The sequence below is a fragment of the Eschrichtius robustus genome, chromosome 10 (assembly GCF_028021215.1).
Source record: "Eschrichtius robustus isolate mEscRob2 chromosome 10, mEscRob2.pri, whole genome shotgun sequence".
Classification (NCBI taxonomy): domain Eukaryota; kingdom Metazoa; phylum Chordata; class Mammalia; order Artiodactyla; family Eschrichtiidae; genus Eschrichtius; species Eschrichtius robustus.
The window spans coordinates 48,871,101-48,887,759 of record NC_090833.1 but is presented as its reverse complement, the minus strand read 5'-3'; the positions used below and the strand labels follow the sequence as shown (position 1 = coordinate 48,887,759).

The following is a 16,659-nucleotide window of genomic DNA, read 5'->3' as shown; positions in this document are numbered from 1 at the left end:
CTACAAAGAAACAGTCATTAGACTGATGGCTTACTTTCAACAGCAACAATGGATGCCAGAACAGTGTCTTCGATTTGCAAAGAGAAATTGTCTGTCAGTGTAGAATTCAGCAAAAATATCTTTCCAAAATGAGAGCATATTATAGACATTTTTAGACTACCAAAACTGAGAATTTACTTCTAGCAGACTTCACTGAAGGAAATTTTAAGATATATGTAGCAGGCAGAAGTTACATGATCCCAGATGGATGATCTGAGACACAAGAAAGAGTGGTAAACAAAGATATTAGCACATACAGGGTAAATCTTAAAAAGCACTGGTTGTAAAATATAAAATGATAATAGTGTCCAATATATGGTGGAAAGGGATAGAACTAAAGCACTGGATAATATAGCATATAAATTCGGGAGTAGTAATTAGAGTCAAAGCATTCTAAAGTCTATATATTGTGTGGGAGAGAAAAGTTTTAATTTGGAATTTGTGAAGTATTAATGTTGAAGTTACATAACCACAAAAAGAACAGACTTGCATGTAATCATACAAACATACGCTTTTGGATGTATAAATAAAAAAGGTTATGCAGGAGATGACAATTTATTGTAATATTTTTTGGATCGGGGAGACCCCACTGTTGCAAAAACCTTAAAAATTATATGTCAATTCTTTTGTTAAAGTATATTTTAAATATATTTAGCAGAAATGTGAGGCACAAACATACAAAATATGAAAGTAGCTTGATAAATTAAGCTGCATAATCAAGAAATACAAAAGAGCTAAAGTTTCCCATATACATATACTAGAAATCCAAAGAAGTGTTAGAATCTAACAAGCTGGTTCTATATTGATTTAATCTACTCAGCAAAAATCAATTCCAGAATGGAAACAGTAAAGGTTGGCAATTTTAGCTAAGTACATTATATCAAAAGAATTACAACACTTATTTTACATTTGGTAGTGTATAAAATAAGTGATATAATAGCTAGTGGGAAGCAGTTGCATAGCACAGGGAGATCAGCTCAGTGCTTTGTGACTACCTAGAGGGGTGGGATATGGAGGGTGGGAGGGAGGCGCAAGAGGGAGGGGATATGGGGATATCTGTATACATATAGCTGATTCACTTTGTTGTACAGCAGAAACTAACACAACATTGTAAAGCAATTATACTCCAATAAAGATGTTAAAAAAAAAGAATTACATCACTTATATCAATAGAATTTAACTAGAGTTTACAATGTGGGAAGCTGCATATTTTGTACACAAACTCTCATGTAGAGGGCAAGAACTTTCAGATATCTATCAGCAGAAATCTTCAACAACATGTGCTTTTGTGTCATGCAAGGAGCCTTGGGGCTGGAGAGAGGGTACTGCAGTGGTGGAAGCAAACACAAGGGTTTCTTAAAAGCTTTTAAAATTATCTATTGTTATATTAATTATCTCATTGAGTGACTGTTTATAAGAAAGCTATCTATATAATGGAACACTATAAAATAAAAGAATAAAATGTTTTCTGTGCCTGTACACTGAATTTATGCTAAATTTATGTTAAAATTTGGTAGCTTTACTAGATTAAATTTATACCATTTTGAATAATTCTAGAAAGGGATATTTAGTAAAATAAACTAGAACTGACTGAGACTCACAAGGCTTCCAAACCAAGAATGTTCATTGTGGGAGAGGCTAAGAAACTGCTTCTCAAATTATTCAATAACTTTATTTCAGTATCACTTTCTTATTCCTTCAAAAAACCCCAACTAAATAAGAATCCATATTCTTCTAAGGTGAGATATAAATTACATTTCTAAATATAGACAAACATCTAAAGTATAAAAATCCTTCTAAAATTACGTGCCCCTTGCAAGCCTAGATAGTAGTTCCTAAAATTTCTGAAGAACTATAAAGCTGTAGTCCCAATGATTAGAGAAGGCTTACTTGAGAACAGTAAAATGTTTTGAAAAACAAGAAAAGTAGTGTGATTATGGCTTTTGGAACTTCAAGATGCCTCATTGAGCAACCCCACCTGCACGTTTCATTTAGCCAGGTAAATAATGTGAGATTCTGAGCCACAGGTAGTGTCTGGGAACAGACACACATACATTATTAATTAATTCAATATGAAGAGATATGGCAATCATACTAAATCACTACAGAGAATGTGTAATAATTTTAGTATGTGTAACCTAGCTAAATAACATATTATGGGGACTTTCCTGTGATCTGGTGGGTAAGACTCCACGCTCCCAATGCAGAGGGCTTGGGTTCAATCCCTGGTCGGGGAACTAGATCCCACATGCATGCTGCAACTAAGAGTTCACATGCCACAACTAAGAAGCCCACATGCCGCAACTAAAGATCCCACGTGCCAGCAATGAAGATATTGCACACGTCGCAACTAAGCCCTGGCACAGCCAAAATAAAATTAAATAAATAAATAAATAAATAAAAAATATTTAAAAATAACATATTATGGAGTTCCATTATTTATAGTAATTAGTAATAATAATCCTAATGCATTTTTAGGAATAAGTCTCACTTGGTAAATAATTCCCTTTGGGGCTTCTAAAGTTACAACTTACCAATAAGGAACCCAACTTACTGATCATGTGAGCAGTTCACTGGAAAGTGACCAACGAATCTAGTGAATATGTTAAAATTCCTTTTGAACTAGCTTTATCTTTTTCCTAGCTAGGAAACGAAGAAAAGCTTGCTGGTGATCACGAAACACTTCTTACTCAGTTAATAAGTGCTCCAGTGGGGGAATGAATGAATGACCTTAGATCACCTTGTCCCTGGTTCTCTGTCTTACAGAGGAAGAAACAGAGGTATTCAGTGTCTGGCCTGTGTAAGGTCATGTTGCTCATACGCTCTCCATGCATATTTCTCTCTACTCTCAATTTCTTAACTACTGAGAAAAAACCCCAAACCTACAATCAAATCCCTTGTGTTCCAGGTACATACGTACTGTGTGCTTTACATGCATCATTTCATGGACTCCTCCCAATTACGAGGTTGGTGGCATCCACATTTACGGGGGACAGGAAAGAACAGTAAGTTCAACAGCTATTAAGTGGTGATGACAGAATCCACACCCCAGGTCTGTCTGACTCCACGTCCTTGCTCTTGACCTCAAAAACATAAATGCCTCCTCTCTCCTTACTTTTCCTTTTCCTTCACTTACAACCAAGCAGTCTGCGAGTCCTAACGATCCATTTCTCAAATGGTGCTCTCATCCAGGCCTTTCCTTCTATTGCTTCAGTTGCTATTTTAAGAATAAATAAGAATGCTCTTTACTAGGATGTCATTTTGGGTTGTGGCAACAGTCCTACTGGCTCCTCTAACCCTGTGTTCTCAATGAGACACCAACAGGCAGATTTCTTTCCCCAATTCCTTTTTGATCCTATTATTTCTCAATTCAAATAGTTACATCATACATAAACTCCCATTCTGCCTGTCATGGTCCCCACAATTTGGCCTTACCCTACTTATTTAAGAGGCGTTTCCCCACTTCTCTCTGTATTTGGCTAATGTTATTCCCCAAGTCCTAGAAAACCCAGTCCCTCCCCTTTCATCTACATAAATCATTCTTGTCTTTCAAAGGCTCTTACTGACTGCTCCTTGGAATGCAAGCTCATGTTGACTCAGTATAACTCTCAGTCAAACCCAGTCTAATATATATTTTTTTCCAGCTGTTTCTTGTATGTGTCAGTTTTATCTCCCCATTTGCAAGACCTTTGAGTGGAGGGATCATGTTTGGTCTGACCTATGATTTTGGATAAGCCTTTCAGTACTGGCTATGATGTAGTTACAATCTTAAAAATAAAAGGGAGTTTAGAAATATCTTAGCAATCATGGGAACTAGAAATACTCTATTTCAGTTCTTCTGCTTTACAGATGAGGACACTGAGACCCAGGGAAGGTGAGTGACTGGGAGTCAGAATTAGTTATCTAGTAATTAACCACTCACCTAACCCATTATTAAAGCTACTGTTACACTGGAAACTCTAGGTTGAGCTATGCTTCTCAAACTTTAACATGCAAAACTCACCCAGGGGACCTCAAAAATGCAGGTTCTGATTCAGTAGGTATGAGGTGGGACTTGAGGTTTTGCATTTCTAACTAGCTCCCCAGGGACCACAGGAGTAGCAAGGATTACAACTCTTCCCCAGACCAAAGATTCTAAGTGGTGTGTCTAGCGTTTATCACTGGGCCCAAGGGAAGAAAGAACACTCAATATTTTACATGAAAATCAACGAGAAGAATGGAGGAAACACTGGAAAGTTACTCAGGCCATGAGAAGTAGGAAAGTGCAGCCACTGATAAGCTACTCAATTTCAACTACCTAATTCTTTTTCACCAGGACTAATTCTTATACAAAGGAACACATGATTAATGACAGCCCATCCCTGATTATCCAGAAACTGATAAATAACAGAAATACTGGGTGTCCCTGTTCCTTTAATGTTGGCCATTATTTTAGATTTATTTTTTCCTTCCCTTGGAGAATAAGAGATTTTTTAAAAAAGGAAGCATTTAGGGCTTCCCTGGTGGCGCAGTGGTTGAGAATCTGCCTGCCGATGCAGGGGACACGGGTTCGAGCCCTGGTCTGGGAGGATCCCACATGCCGCGGAGCAACTGGCCCCGTGAGCCACAGCTACTGAGCCTGCGCGTCTGGAGCCTGTGCTCCGCAACAAGAGAGGCCGCGACAGTGAGAGGCCCGCGCACCGCGATGAAGAGTGGCCCCCGCTCGCCGCGACTGGAGAAAGCCCTTGCACAGAAACGAGGACCCAACACAGCCAAAAATAAATAAATAAAAAATAAAAAAATAAACAGGAGCTGTTGTTTAAAAAAAAAAAAAAAAAAAAAGGAAGCATTTAAATGAAATCAATTTGTTACTTTTTGTATGTTATTGTTTAGCAGCTCAAGGAAACAGTTTAGGGATAAGAGGATAATTAAAACTAAGGGATAAAATGACACTTTATGATTACCTGGAGATTTCAATTTTTAAATTATATTCTTATACCCATAAAAATCAGGTTATTCAGTAATTCTCCCGGTGCTTGTAATATAACAGTTAACTCAGGTGCCGAATCAGCAGCTTCAAGGTCATAAATGGTTGTACCCAGAGCAATTAATCCATTCCTGCTCAAAGGTCAATGTGATTTGAAATTAGGAGCTATTTTGGTTGTCAAGATAAGCAATTTTGACTGTCCACTTGTGAGCTCATTAATTGCCAAGGGATCACCTTACAAATAACAAGAAATCTTCCTAATGTGTATATTAAATTTTGTTACCTGGGCAGTACTCTGATGTGGTGATGTGTGCTCCTATTTACAGGTTTCCCAATCACGTGTGGCATCACACTCTAGCATCAGATACAGTACTGGCACTGTAAGTCATTTAGATCAGTTTGAGACCCTCTCTTGTGAAATAAGGGTGATCCTGACCCCCACACAGAACACTAAAGATTAAATTCTGGGAAATGCCTGGAATGGCAGAAAAATCAGTATATGTAAATTGGATAAGAGTTACGAGCACTCACGTTATAAATGACCTCTGCATACAACAGGTCCAGATAACTTGCCGTCAGCTCTTTCATGTCCCCTTCAAAGTAGCCCTTTGTCTCTCAACTCTGAGCTATCTGAGGAGTGACTGGTGCAAGTTATAAAAAGTACCTGTCCAGAGGGAAAATGCTACCTCTGTCTGGCTACCTATCCTATCCTTCTCCCTCATGCCCTGAGCTCCCTAATTTTAATTTCTAGAAATAAATTGAGCTCAAATGACTTACCCATGCCTGCACTGCCATCATTAGTGCCCCTGCCTGGCAGCAGAAAGCCTGTGTGATGAGCTAATGAGATTCAGAAGAGCATCTAAAGAATGTACTGTATAAAACAGAAGTTAGCTCTACTTGAAATTGTACTATTTGATCTATTCCTAGGTGCTCTGGAGGCCAATGCACACAAGCATGATTTTCACAAAAACACGTACTTTGAATTCCAAACCACAAACTTACAAATGAAATTTTGCAAGTGAGACTATAATAGCAAACCAGAGCTTTTCTTTTGTTCGAATGGCAGAGGGCTTTGGTAACTAAAACTCCTGAGTCTTTGCTTTTTCCAGTTGCTAAATTTATTTTTGTTTAGCAGGTGATTTCACTGCAGTTTTTTCTAAAGCCACTCTAGCCTGCTTCATCATTAGAAATGTTACTATTCACTTGTCAAAGCAGAATTCAACTTTACTATGGCCTCACTGCATTAAACTGGTACAGAGGTGTCACAAACCAGACAGTATCCTTCCCTTTACAACACCCAGGGCGGGTGAAGGCCAGAAAGTGGAGAAGCAGCCATCACTACTTAGAATAGGCTGGGGTTGTTTAATTAAAAATAATAATAATCTTCCTTTGGTATTCTGATCTTGACTTGCTGTGGAGCAATTTGTCTCTGATAATTAATCTGTCACCTTTTCAGCCCGAAATTTTTACTCACATCATTTTGCCCAGCTTTTTAAATGAAAAGGGAAGATATTTACAGAACAACAAATCTGGTTATACTCTAGGAAATGGTAAATGACAAATCTTTCTAACTCTCACTGCGAAGCCATCTTTAATTTGGGGAAATAACCAATTGGTATATTTCAGTAGTACTTTTTCTGAGTAATGGAACTACTACAGCTAAATCTATTTTAACAGTATTTTCAATGCCTCTCTTCCGAGCCTGTAGTGGGAATTTGTCCCATTTTCTTTTCTGTTGAGATCTGTGACAAGCATCATTTCATTTTCTAATTCTCTGTAGCCCCATTTTAAATGAGTATTTTTAATTAAAGTTGTGGCCAAGGAGAATATGTTGCATCAGACTGCTGAGACCACTTTGCTGATATCAGCTTTCCAAGTCCATGGAGCCGTTGGTTTTGCACCAAATATTTAATGCTTATGGTGGTTTAATGTATGCAAAAGTTCCCTAGAAAGAAAATATGTGGAAGGTAAATGTAAGGTGTCACTGTTATTGGATTCCTAGTTTGATGACCCACAAAACTTTGGGAGTGAAAATGCCATTGTAATTTCTTCTATATTGTTTTTGTGATTCTTCAATGTTAGATAACAGGTGCTTCCAGGTGATGGATGCTGATAAGCCAAAGCTAAAGGTTTAGAAATAATACAAAACTTCACTGAGCATATCACCTAGTTGCAGGGGTACTCTATGAATTTTCTGCCAGAATTGCTTTTATATAAAATTTTCTAGAACAAGATGAGTCTCTTGAGGAATGTCGGTTCTTCCTTCTCTATAGGTCTATGATTGAGATCAGAAGTTTAAGTGATATTGATACGTTCTAGTTTTATTCCCAGCTTCAGAAAGGTTTTCCAAAGGTACTGCCAGTCTAATGGTCTAGAGATTTCAAAGTGGAAACTGGAAAGCAACAGAGCAATTACAAAACCCCTCAAAAACCATACCTTGCTATATAAAGCTTCTTAGTTAGCTATAGTCCAGTGATTAGCTATTTTGTTTTGTGAACTGGGATTTATTTAATGTATTTTGTGCACGTCAGTCAACGATTCCCAGATCAAATCTGCATAATGCAAAGAAAGATAATTTTTTAAAAATCAGATTTAATCCTAAAGGATTTTAAGAGTATAAGGTTGTAGATGTCAAGCAGCTGACAGCCTCCTCCCCACCCCCTTGAGTATCTCCTCAGTTTTACCTACTCCCTCTCACACACTCTCTGGTAATGCGCAGAGAAGAAGGCTTGCATCCTGGCTGACTCAACAGTTACAGCTCTAAGTGTAAAAATGAAGCACAGGAATAATTCTCTAAATTATACAAAAACTGTAATAAGGGGCTCAACCTGATCTAATAAGCTGAGTAAACAGCAAGGGAAAACCCAAAGAGAATTATGTGGGTGACTTGAGAAGTTTAAATACAAGTCCTTAATTAGGTTATACTTACCTGGTCTGTAAGTCAGCTCAGCATTAACTGGAAGAGATGATTAGTAAGCAAATAAGAGTCTGTCTAATTAAGTCCAGCACTGCTTCCTTTTCTAAATAATTTAATAGACTCAGCCCCAGATAAAGAAGAGTCTTTGAGAAAGGACCCAACAATGTCTGCTGTTGGGCCATTTTGGTATTGCTCTCTCAGTCAGTTTTAAAAAGTTCCCTGGAACCCAGTCTAGTAAGAAAATGCCTAAACCAGAGCTTTAGTATCTCAGTACCTTCTTCCTTGGTCCTCATGTTCTGGTTTTTATGAGGCATCTGCATGAACTGCCAGGTTGTTTAACAGCCCAGGAATGGATTTGGGGGCCATGAAGTTTTTGGTAAGATGTGGCTTGGTATAGAGAAGAGAGAGGAACGAGAATCCTTCACTTACTGTCAGCTCTGAACGTCTTCATTCTGTGTCACAACTTCTTTCTCTGTAAAGCGTGAGAGACACTGATTTCACTGCTATTTCACTGGGGTTTGTCAAGTCTGAGAATTGAGGACAGAATACCACAGAGTCCTGGGAGGGGCTCAGAAAATGGCTCCATTAACCTAGGATGTAATTTTACAAAGAGCTCTTCCTGCTCACAGCTTTTGAGTGTAATTAACCTCATCAAATACTAGAGATTTTATAATTCTATTAGAAAGTTTTCAAAACCCTTATAAAGAGTTAGAAACATAATAGTAATTAGCTTCCTTTCAAAACATCTATTATAGGCTGCACCAGGAATACATGACAGAGAAGAAACAGAACTGATGGAGAGTGCTAAGGATCCTGAGTTTGAGAACTATCTTTGTCAAGTAATTGGGTGACTCTCAGAAAATAATTTAACCTCTCTGGGCTCGAGTTGCCTCATCTATAAAATAGGTAGACAGATTGGGATTATTCAGTATTTCTTAAGCCTGGCTGAACAGTAGATTAACCGGGCTAACTTTTAAAACACGTTGGGGACTTCCCTGGTGGTTCAGTGGTTAAGAATCTGCCTGCCAGTGCAGGGGACACAGGTTTGATCCCTGGTCTGGGAAGATCCCACATGCCGCGGAGCAACTAAGCCTGTGCACCACAACTACTGAGCCTGCGCTCTATAGCCTGCGAGCCACAACTACTGAGCCTGTGCTCTAGAGCCTGTGAGCCACAACTACTGAGCCCACACGCCACAACTACTGAAGCCTGTGCACCTAGAGCCCGTGCTCTGCAACAAAAGAAGCCACCGCAATGAGAAGCCCGTGCACCGCAAAGAACAGTAGCTCCTGCTCACCGCAACTAGAGAAAGCCCGTGCACAACAACAAAGACCCAATGCAGCCAAAAATAAATAAATAAAATAAATAAACAAAACACTTTGAATGCCCAGGTTCTATATCAGACCAATGAAGGAGACTCTCTGGGAATGATTCCTGGGCATGGGCATTGGTAGTAGCCCCACAAGTTATTGTGAGCCTCCAAGTAGAGAACCATTGCACTGATCCCTCAAGGGTCTTTGGTGATCAAAGTCCTGTGACACCATGCTGTACTGTCTATGTGGTAACAGAGATACATATGTGAGATATGGTTCTCACATAGCCCACCACATTTTAATAATGAGTCCCTTTTCTCCCACTGTATCTTCTACCAAACTATGGCAGATTCTGCCTCAAATTGGGTCCAGACCACATCGGCATTCTGAAGACCCAAGTGCTTTATTTTGGGCTGTCTTGAGGGGAAAAGTTAATGTTATATCTTATATTTTTAAAAATTAATGAAGGTCAAAGTTAATCTGCCCTTTAGAATTTTTTGACCACTTTGTTAAAAATCATTTCAACTTTCAAATATTCTTGTCAGGAGAAGGAGACCAAAGACATATTAAGTTAGTTGACCTGATTCACTTCAATCTTGGTGAATATTTAACCATGGCTTCCCCATCTAAAGACTGGCACTCTTTAACAGACAGTAGTTGCTGATTTTTCCCTTTGATGAACTGCATGTCGGTTTGTTGGAGAGAACAAGAGGTAAAGAAGGCACAGGTTGGCACAAAACGACTGTCCTGCCTGATAAAACAAGTCATCTGTCCTATGCATAACTCCACCCTTTTGTCTAGACAGGAGAATCGGAATAATTCAAGGCCAAGTATCTAAAGTGGACAAAATGCTCATCGTGCCTAGATGAACAGTGGGGACTCCCACTTGTTAAATGTTGGGTTGTAATAAAAAAGAAAAAGTGGTCCTCATTTGGCAGGTTACAGTCAGAAAGAAAGGTTTCCCCTTGAAGTGACTGCTCTGAGACCACCTAGGGCAGGCGAGACCTAACCTCAGTGCTGGCTTCATGGTCGTGCCACCAGCCCAGTCACACTGCTCAGAAGGGCAGTGTTCAGGGTTTAATGTTCTGCACGTGCTGTCTTGAAATTCTTGACAAATTTACCCTTGAATCCGTGTTTTGTAAGTGAAGCCTGATGGGACAGTGGAGCATGTGCAGAGGGCCTGGAGCCTCGGCTCACACGTCGCTACAGTCCCACGTCCTACCTCCTGCTGCCTCGCCAGAATGGGACTTCATTCATACACGCTCCTGCCTTTAGTGTCCCTGCCAGCCTAGCCTCCCCTCCCCAGCCCTGCCTGGGGCAGCGGACAGGGCCGTGTTCCATCATTACCTTCCATCCCTAGCTGGTACCTGGGTGCAGGCAAGGGCAGGGGCAGGGTCGGGCATGTGGCCTGTAGCATTTGAGGGCAGGTAAGGATGTAGCTGTCTTTGCCTTGGGCTGGCAGTGCCACGGTGGGTTTTGTGGGCAACTTTGTGGGAAGCCTCCCCCACTGGATACTGAGCACTTCCCAGTGTGGAGATGGCAATCCACTGACGGGTTGGGGCTGTAGTCATGGGAAAGGGGCATGGATTTCCCTACCCCTGCTGAGGGCCTACATTTTCATTTTATACTGGGCTCCACAAATCATGTAGTTGACCTTGCCTAACCTGACTGCCAACAGACAGCTCTGGGTTGGACAGAGCTATGTGGGACCTGGGGAGGGCTGTCAAGGTTCAATGTCCTTATGTGTTCACTCTTCTGGAACAGAGTGAAAGATCTAGCTGTCTCTTCAAGTTTTTCCTCTACTGTTAAATACCATAATATACACATATCATATAGTAGCTGTGTGACACAGGGCAAATTACTTAACTTTTCTGTGCCTTAGTATGTTATTCTGTCATGCAGGAATAATAATGCTAGTGTCATAAACATGAAATATACCAACATAGATAAGTACTTGGCACAGTGCTGGGCACATAGTAGATGTTTAATAAGTTTTAGTTGTCATTATTATTTGCTACAGACCCTGAAAACAGTTGCAGAAGTATTTTGATTGATACTTTGAAGGACACATGTTCTAGTAAATTTATTTGGAGATTCAATCTCCAGGATTCTTAAAAATTTCAAATTCACTAGAAATTTTTAGGAGGGGAAAATTTTCAGGTAGAAGAAAATTGTATCATGAGAAGGAATCTTGGCTTTGTCCATCATAAAAGGCACAAATGCCACACCCACAGTAGCTGTCTAATTGTTGAAGTCTACAGTGAGTAAAGTAGAGAGGATACCAGGTAACAGCTCATTTTCCGTTTTGCTAGAGTAAGTGGATGCAGGAGGTTGACTCAGTGCGGAAGTCAAAGTGTATAATGTGGTGGTTTACAAGCCACATGTCTCCAGTCACTGATGAGCTGGTGTCCACAGTGGTAGCCTCCAGTTAGTGACCGTCACTGACACCAGCTTATGCAGCCTGGTACTCCTGTGGAAATATGTTAACATATCTTTGGATTCCTAGGAAGTAAACGAAGCTGCTTCACTGTGCCATTACTATGATTTTCATAAATATATTGAGCACTAGCTGTATACCAGGTGATTTTATATTCTCTCTAATCCTTGTAACCATCTCATAAGGAAAACATGCCCACTTTATAAATAAGAAATCTTGAGGCTCAGCTAAGTTAATTGGTTTAGCCAAGACTTTTTAACTAGGCAGAGAGAGTGAGTGTTTAGACACAGTTCTATATGACTTCAAGATTATGCATTTTATTTTAATTGATTGCAAAGCCTCTCCTGTAACTATAGTAAGTGAACACTTAGTGGAAGTAATAACATAGCAAACATTAATTTAGCTTTAACACCAGGTACTCTTCTAAGCACTTAATACATATTGACTCACTTAACCCTTGCTACAGCCCTATAAAGCAGGAATTACTATCCTCATTTTGCAGATGAGGAAACTGAGGCACTGGGAAGTTAAATAAACTGGGCCAGATTTTAAACCAGTAAGTGACAGGCCAGACTATAAACAAAGCAATGTGGTTTCAGATTCGGGGCTTAAGAACTAGGTGAAGAAATCAGAACTTCTTGAATTATTTTAAAGGGTTAACTGAAAAATTATGATTTGACTTTCTAAAATAATATACCAAGATATACACCCAAATGTATGTCCTTCAGAGTATTAATCAAAATATTTAAAAAATTTTTCAAAGCCTGAAGCAAATAATAATGATGATAGTAGTACAAATAACAGTTAAAATTAATTTTACAACTATTATGTGTCCTGGCACTGTGCCAGATGACTTACATATGCCATCTATTTAACATTTATAATGGTAGTATTATTATTCCTAGATAACAGAATAAATTACTGAGGCCCAGAGAATTTAATTGATGTTTCTCATGTCACACAGCAAATATATGATGGTTCTGGGATAAACTTAGACTGTCTGCATCCAAACCCAACATTCTTCACTTCCAAACTAGAACTCCATTCTTCCAGAATTTTTAGTGGTGGAAAACTTTATCTTCTGAGAACAGACCTGATTTTTAAAAACTAGCAGAAGCCGTTTGTGACAAAGCCCTAAGTTTTTTGAATTTTAGGTACTCGGGATTAACTTCTGATCAAAAACATCATTTGAAGAAAATACAGAGTGCTTTTCTCTCATGATCTATAAATTGTCTGAAAGCAGTCCCCAAAACACGTTCTGTGCACTCATGCATCACGGTAATTAGAATCTCCCTAGGTGATGACTTTGGAGGAATGCTCTACTTAAGACCAAATTTATGCTCTATATTTGACAGATACTGCATATTAATGAAGGAAATAACGGCTAAAACTTTATCATATGCCTCTGGGCTTGTGGCATGATGCTTACAGGCATCATTCAAGCACCCTATGAAGTCACTGGGTATACTACTCTATAATGATTATTGACCGCTAAACCACTTCTTCATCTGCAGCACTCTTCTTATAGGGAGAACTTTCGTGACTTTTAATTAATGCACGGTTCCAGAGCATCCACACTGCATATGGTTCAATCTCATACTGTGAATGGGGACTGTACTGTAATTGGGAACCCTTAAGGATCTTGTGTGGGCATATCCATCCGTTAAGTGGATGAGGAAGTTACCAAATCTTCATTTCCCTTGGTTCTGTCCAGGTCAAGACTACCTAACCCTTTCTCTGTTTTCCCCAGGCCTTTCTGGGGGTTGCACATAGCATCCTCCTTTTCAGTATATTGCTCAGAATTAATTTTCTTAGGGAAGAACTGTGAGAATAGCTTGGTCAGCTACTCTTGGTGAAGAAAATACTGCAGTGGGAAGGGGGGGATGGGGGAAAGGGGAGAGAAGAGGAGAGAGACAAGAGAGGTGGCTTTATTGCACATTTTTAGACTGTAACTGGTGTGAAGTGAGTTCTCCTGCGTTTTGCAGTATGCTTCTCTAAGCAAAATTTCCTCTCCAAACTCAGAAAACTCCGTGGCATGCCTGAGAACAGTCACCTCCAACTGCTCCACCCTCAACTAACTAACTCTCTCTCAACAGTTAGAAGCAAGCTTGTTGGAATACAGCATTTCTAGAATTTCCAAAAACACATGGTAGACTTTTCTCCTGGCAAAATCTGTCAGCCAAGTAGGGAGAGGTCCATGATGAAAGCTAAAATTTAGAAGCAACAACTCTTAGAAGTAAAATTTGTATACTTCCTACTGCCTCCTTTCCAAAAAAAAAAAAAAAATGCTTTTCATATGGAGCTGTTCTATTGAGAACATTATTGAACACAGCTGCTTGAAGAAAAAGCACTCAATTTGGATGACAAGATCTCTGTTAGAACAGGGAAGGAAATAGTCTGGGATGATCATTTCTACCTTGAATTGAGAGAAATGCTAGTTACCAATAGAATGAAACAGAGACCTAAAGTTAAGATATTTTTTACCAAAGGAGTTAGAAAAACATGTCTCAATGGATAAGACCCAGAAAATAAAATAATGAACAGTGGATAACTGTAGAAAGCTACTTGTTATTATTATTAAAAACAAGAGTCACTGTGTCTGATCTCATACTAATCATTTCAAAAATCCAGAGAGGAAGGTCTTCTTTGCCCCATTTGACAGAGGAAGGGCAGAGCTGCACAGGAGCAGCACAGTTAGAGCAGGTCACCCAGCCAGGAACTGGCAAAGTTGGGATTCAGCCCAAAGACTAAATCTCCAGCTCTTCACCATTCCTTTGCAGGACTTGAGACAGAATTTGAGAAGTGACTGAATGGTTTCTGATTACCATGGCTTTGTTGGAATGGCCGCCTCCTTGGAACTCAATGGTCCCAAAAGCATCTGTGGGGCTGAGTTGAGTGTGCTTGCTGATGGACCACTTCTCAGACTGGATGTCATTTCGGGAGAGGCGACTTTCATTTTTCTCATTCTGAAGAACTGAGATACTGGGAGTGAGGCCGACATGCTGGCCTATTAAACGCCCGCAGCAACACCTATAACATAAGAGGTCAAAGTGAACCCCTTGTATTAGCAACAACTGTAATACACACTGAAGGCAACCTGCTGGAGTAAACCTACAAACCATAGCAAGCCAGAGAGTCAGTTTTCAGGTGGAAACCATAACGTGGCCATACCTGGCAAATGGTGAACTTGGGATTTACTTGACATATATTTCTTTTCTTTTCTGGCCCCTCCACATTTTCCTCTAGCTGTATAGGCTGTAACATGCCTCCCATCCTTCTGCACCTACCCCCTTTCACACCTGCCACATTGTTCAGGATTGGAACGAAAAGAATGAACACCATGTAGATTTTTCTACTTCTCACTCTTCCCATCTATCAAATCTTGCACGAAGGACACTGAACAGCTTTGAGGGAAGAATTTTAACAGGTACATTTAAATAAGGACTCTCAATCATATGTGAGTCACAACCTAACTTGTCTTTTCCCAATTGACACTCTGTCATATATCCAATTCTGAGAATGAAGATCTGCAGCTTAAGTGTTGTTGAAGAAACAATGAAAAAATTATTCACAAGGTATTTGAAAACAAAATTCACCCCTCATACCATGAAAATGTCCTTCATACTTTACTACTAGCACTGTTATGACTATTAGCAATAATGCTGATACAGAGCTATCATTTATTAAATACTAACAGTGTGACATTCATTTTACGGGTAAAATATTATAGTTTTGAAGGTTAGGTAATTTGTTCAAGGTTATACAGCTGGTCTATATGATTCCAGAGTCTATATTTTAAACTACTCCATTATACTGCCTTTTCATAAGGGCGTTTCCAGACATTCATATGTTACCTTATCCCAAATGCTTCCCACCTTATATACTGTTGATCTTCAGGAAGGTAAGCAGAATATTAAAAATGTGATTGGATAGAAATCTGAAGGTCTGCAGTCTAATTAGTAATCTGCTAGGAGTATTTCCTTTAAAAGTCTCTTTTTCACTGTAGCAGAGCATTTTAGTAAAAAGTAAGCATTTTGATGAAATGCTAGAAAGGGAAAACCAGTAACCACACTAAATATATATATCTCCCATTCATGTATGTATGTGTGTATATATATATATATATATATATATCCCATTCCTATAGACTGTGATGAATTCCCTTCCCAATGGTGTAGCTTTTATTTTGTACAGGCTCTCAGACAATTAACTGCAGGCATGGCATATTACATGGTGTGTATATATGAGATTGCTTCAAAGATGTCCAGCAACAATTAAAAAATGATCTTTAACATTCGTTCTCTTGCAATGGATAGTGATTGGTATCATATTTTTGGTCCCATAATTGCTACTTCATGTTCTTGCTACATTATAGAGACAGCAAGATTACCTATGGGGGTCTTTGGTGCTGGGTATGATGTGAACACATTCTCTTTTATAAAACGCTCTTTCTATCCAGGACTTCTGAGCCTGAAAAAAAAAAAAAAAGAAGAGGAAAGGTGAACACAACCTTTAAGTATTTTTGACTAGAAAGCAAAATTTCATAATCACTTAAGAGACTAGTGTCTCATAAACTGAACTGAAATTGTGGTTACTTCACACATAAACCATGCATATAACAAAATCAATTATTACCAGAATCTGCTGGTTAGGTTATTTAACATTATAATATGAGAGTTAAAGGAAATGACCATAATAAAAAATGTTAGTAATGAAACTATATACAAGTTCATAATGACTTCTGAAGAACAGAAAAATAATGCTATTTACAGAGAAAATGAAAGCCATAGAGCAGGATGTTTATAACCCTTTAGTTAACAAGTATTCAGTGGTAGGAAGAAATATATCTAAATAAGCATACGGTTTTCATGGCTGACACTTCCATTAGATTTTCCTTATAGAAAGAAAGAAAAACGGTGAGGAAATTACATAATTCGAGCCCTAATCCATCACCATGTTTTTTCTAAAATCCAAATTAGCAATGTTT

General features: G+C 39.0%; 1 protein-coding gene across 18 annotated transcripts in view; it reads right to left on the bottom strand.

The window, feature by feature from the left end:
- The window catches only part of TRPM3 (transient receptor potential cation channel subfamily M member 3), an 829,755-nt gene that overhangs the window by 234,966 nt on the left and 578,130 nt on the right, over positions 1 to 16,659 (bottom strand). For all 18 annotated transcript variants that reach the window (XM_068553750.1, XM_068553755.1, XM_068553753.1 and 15 more), the window contains exons 2-3: positions 16,063 to 16,142; positions 14,498 to 14,702 (exon numbers count right to left, since the gene is read on the bottom strand). In XM_068553750.1, coding sequence (XP_068409851.1) covers positions 14,498 to 14,702; positions 16,063 to 16,142 — 285 coding nt within the window. The remainder of the gene's footprint in view (positions 1 to 14,497; positions 14,703 to 16,062; positions 16,143 to 16,659) is intronic.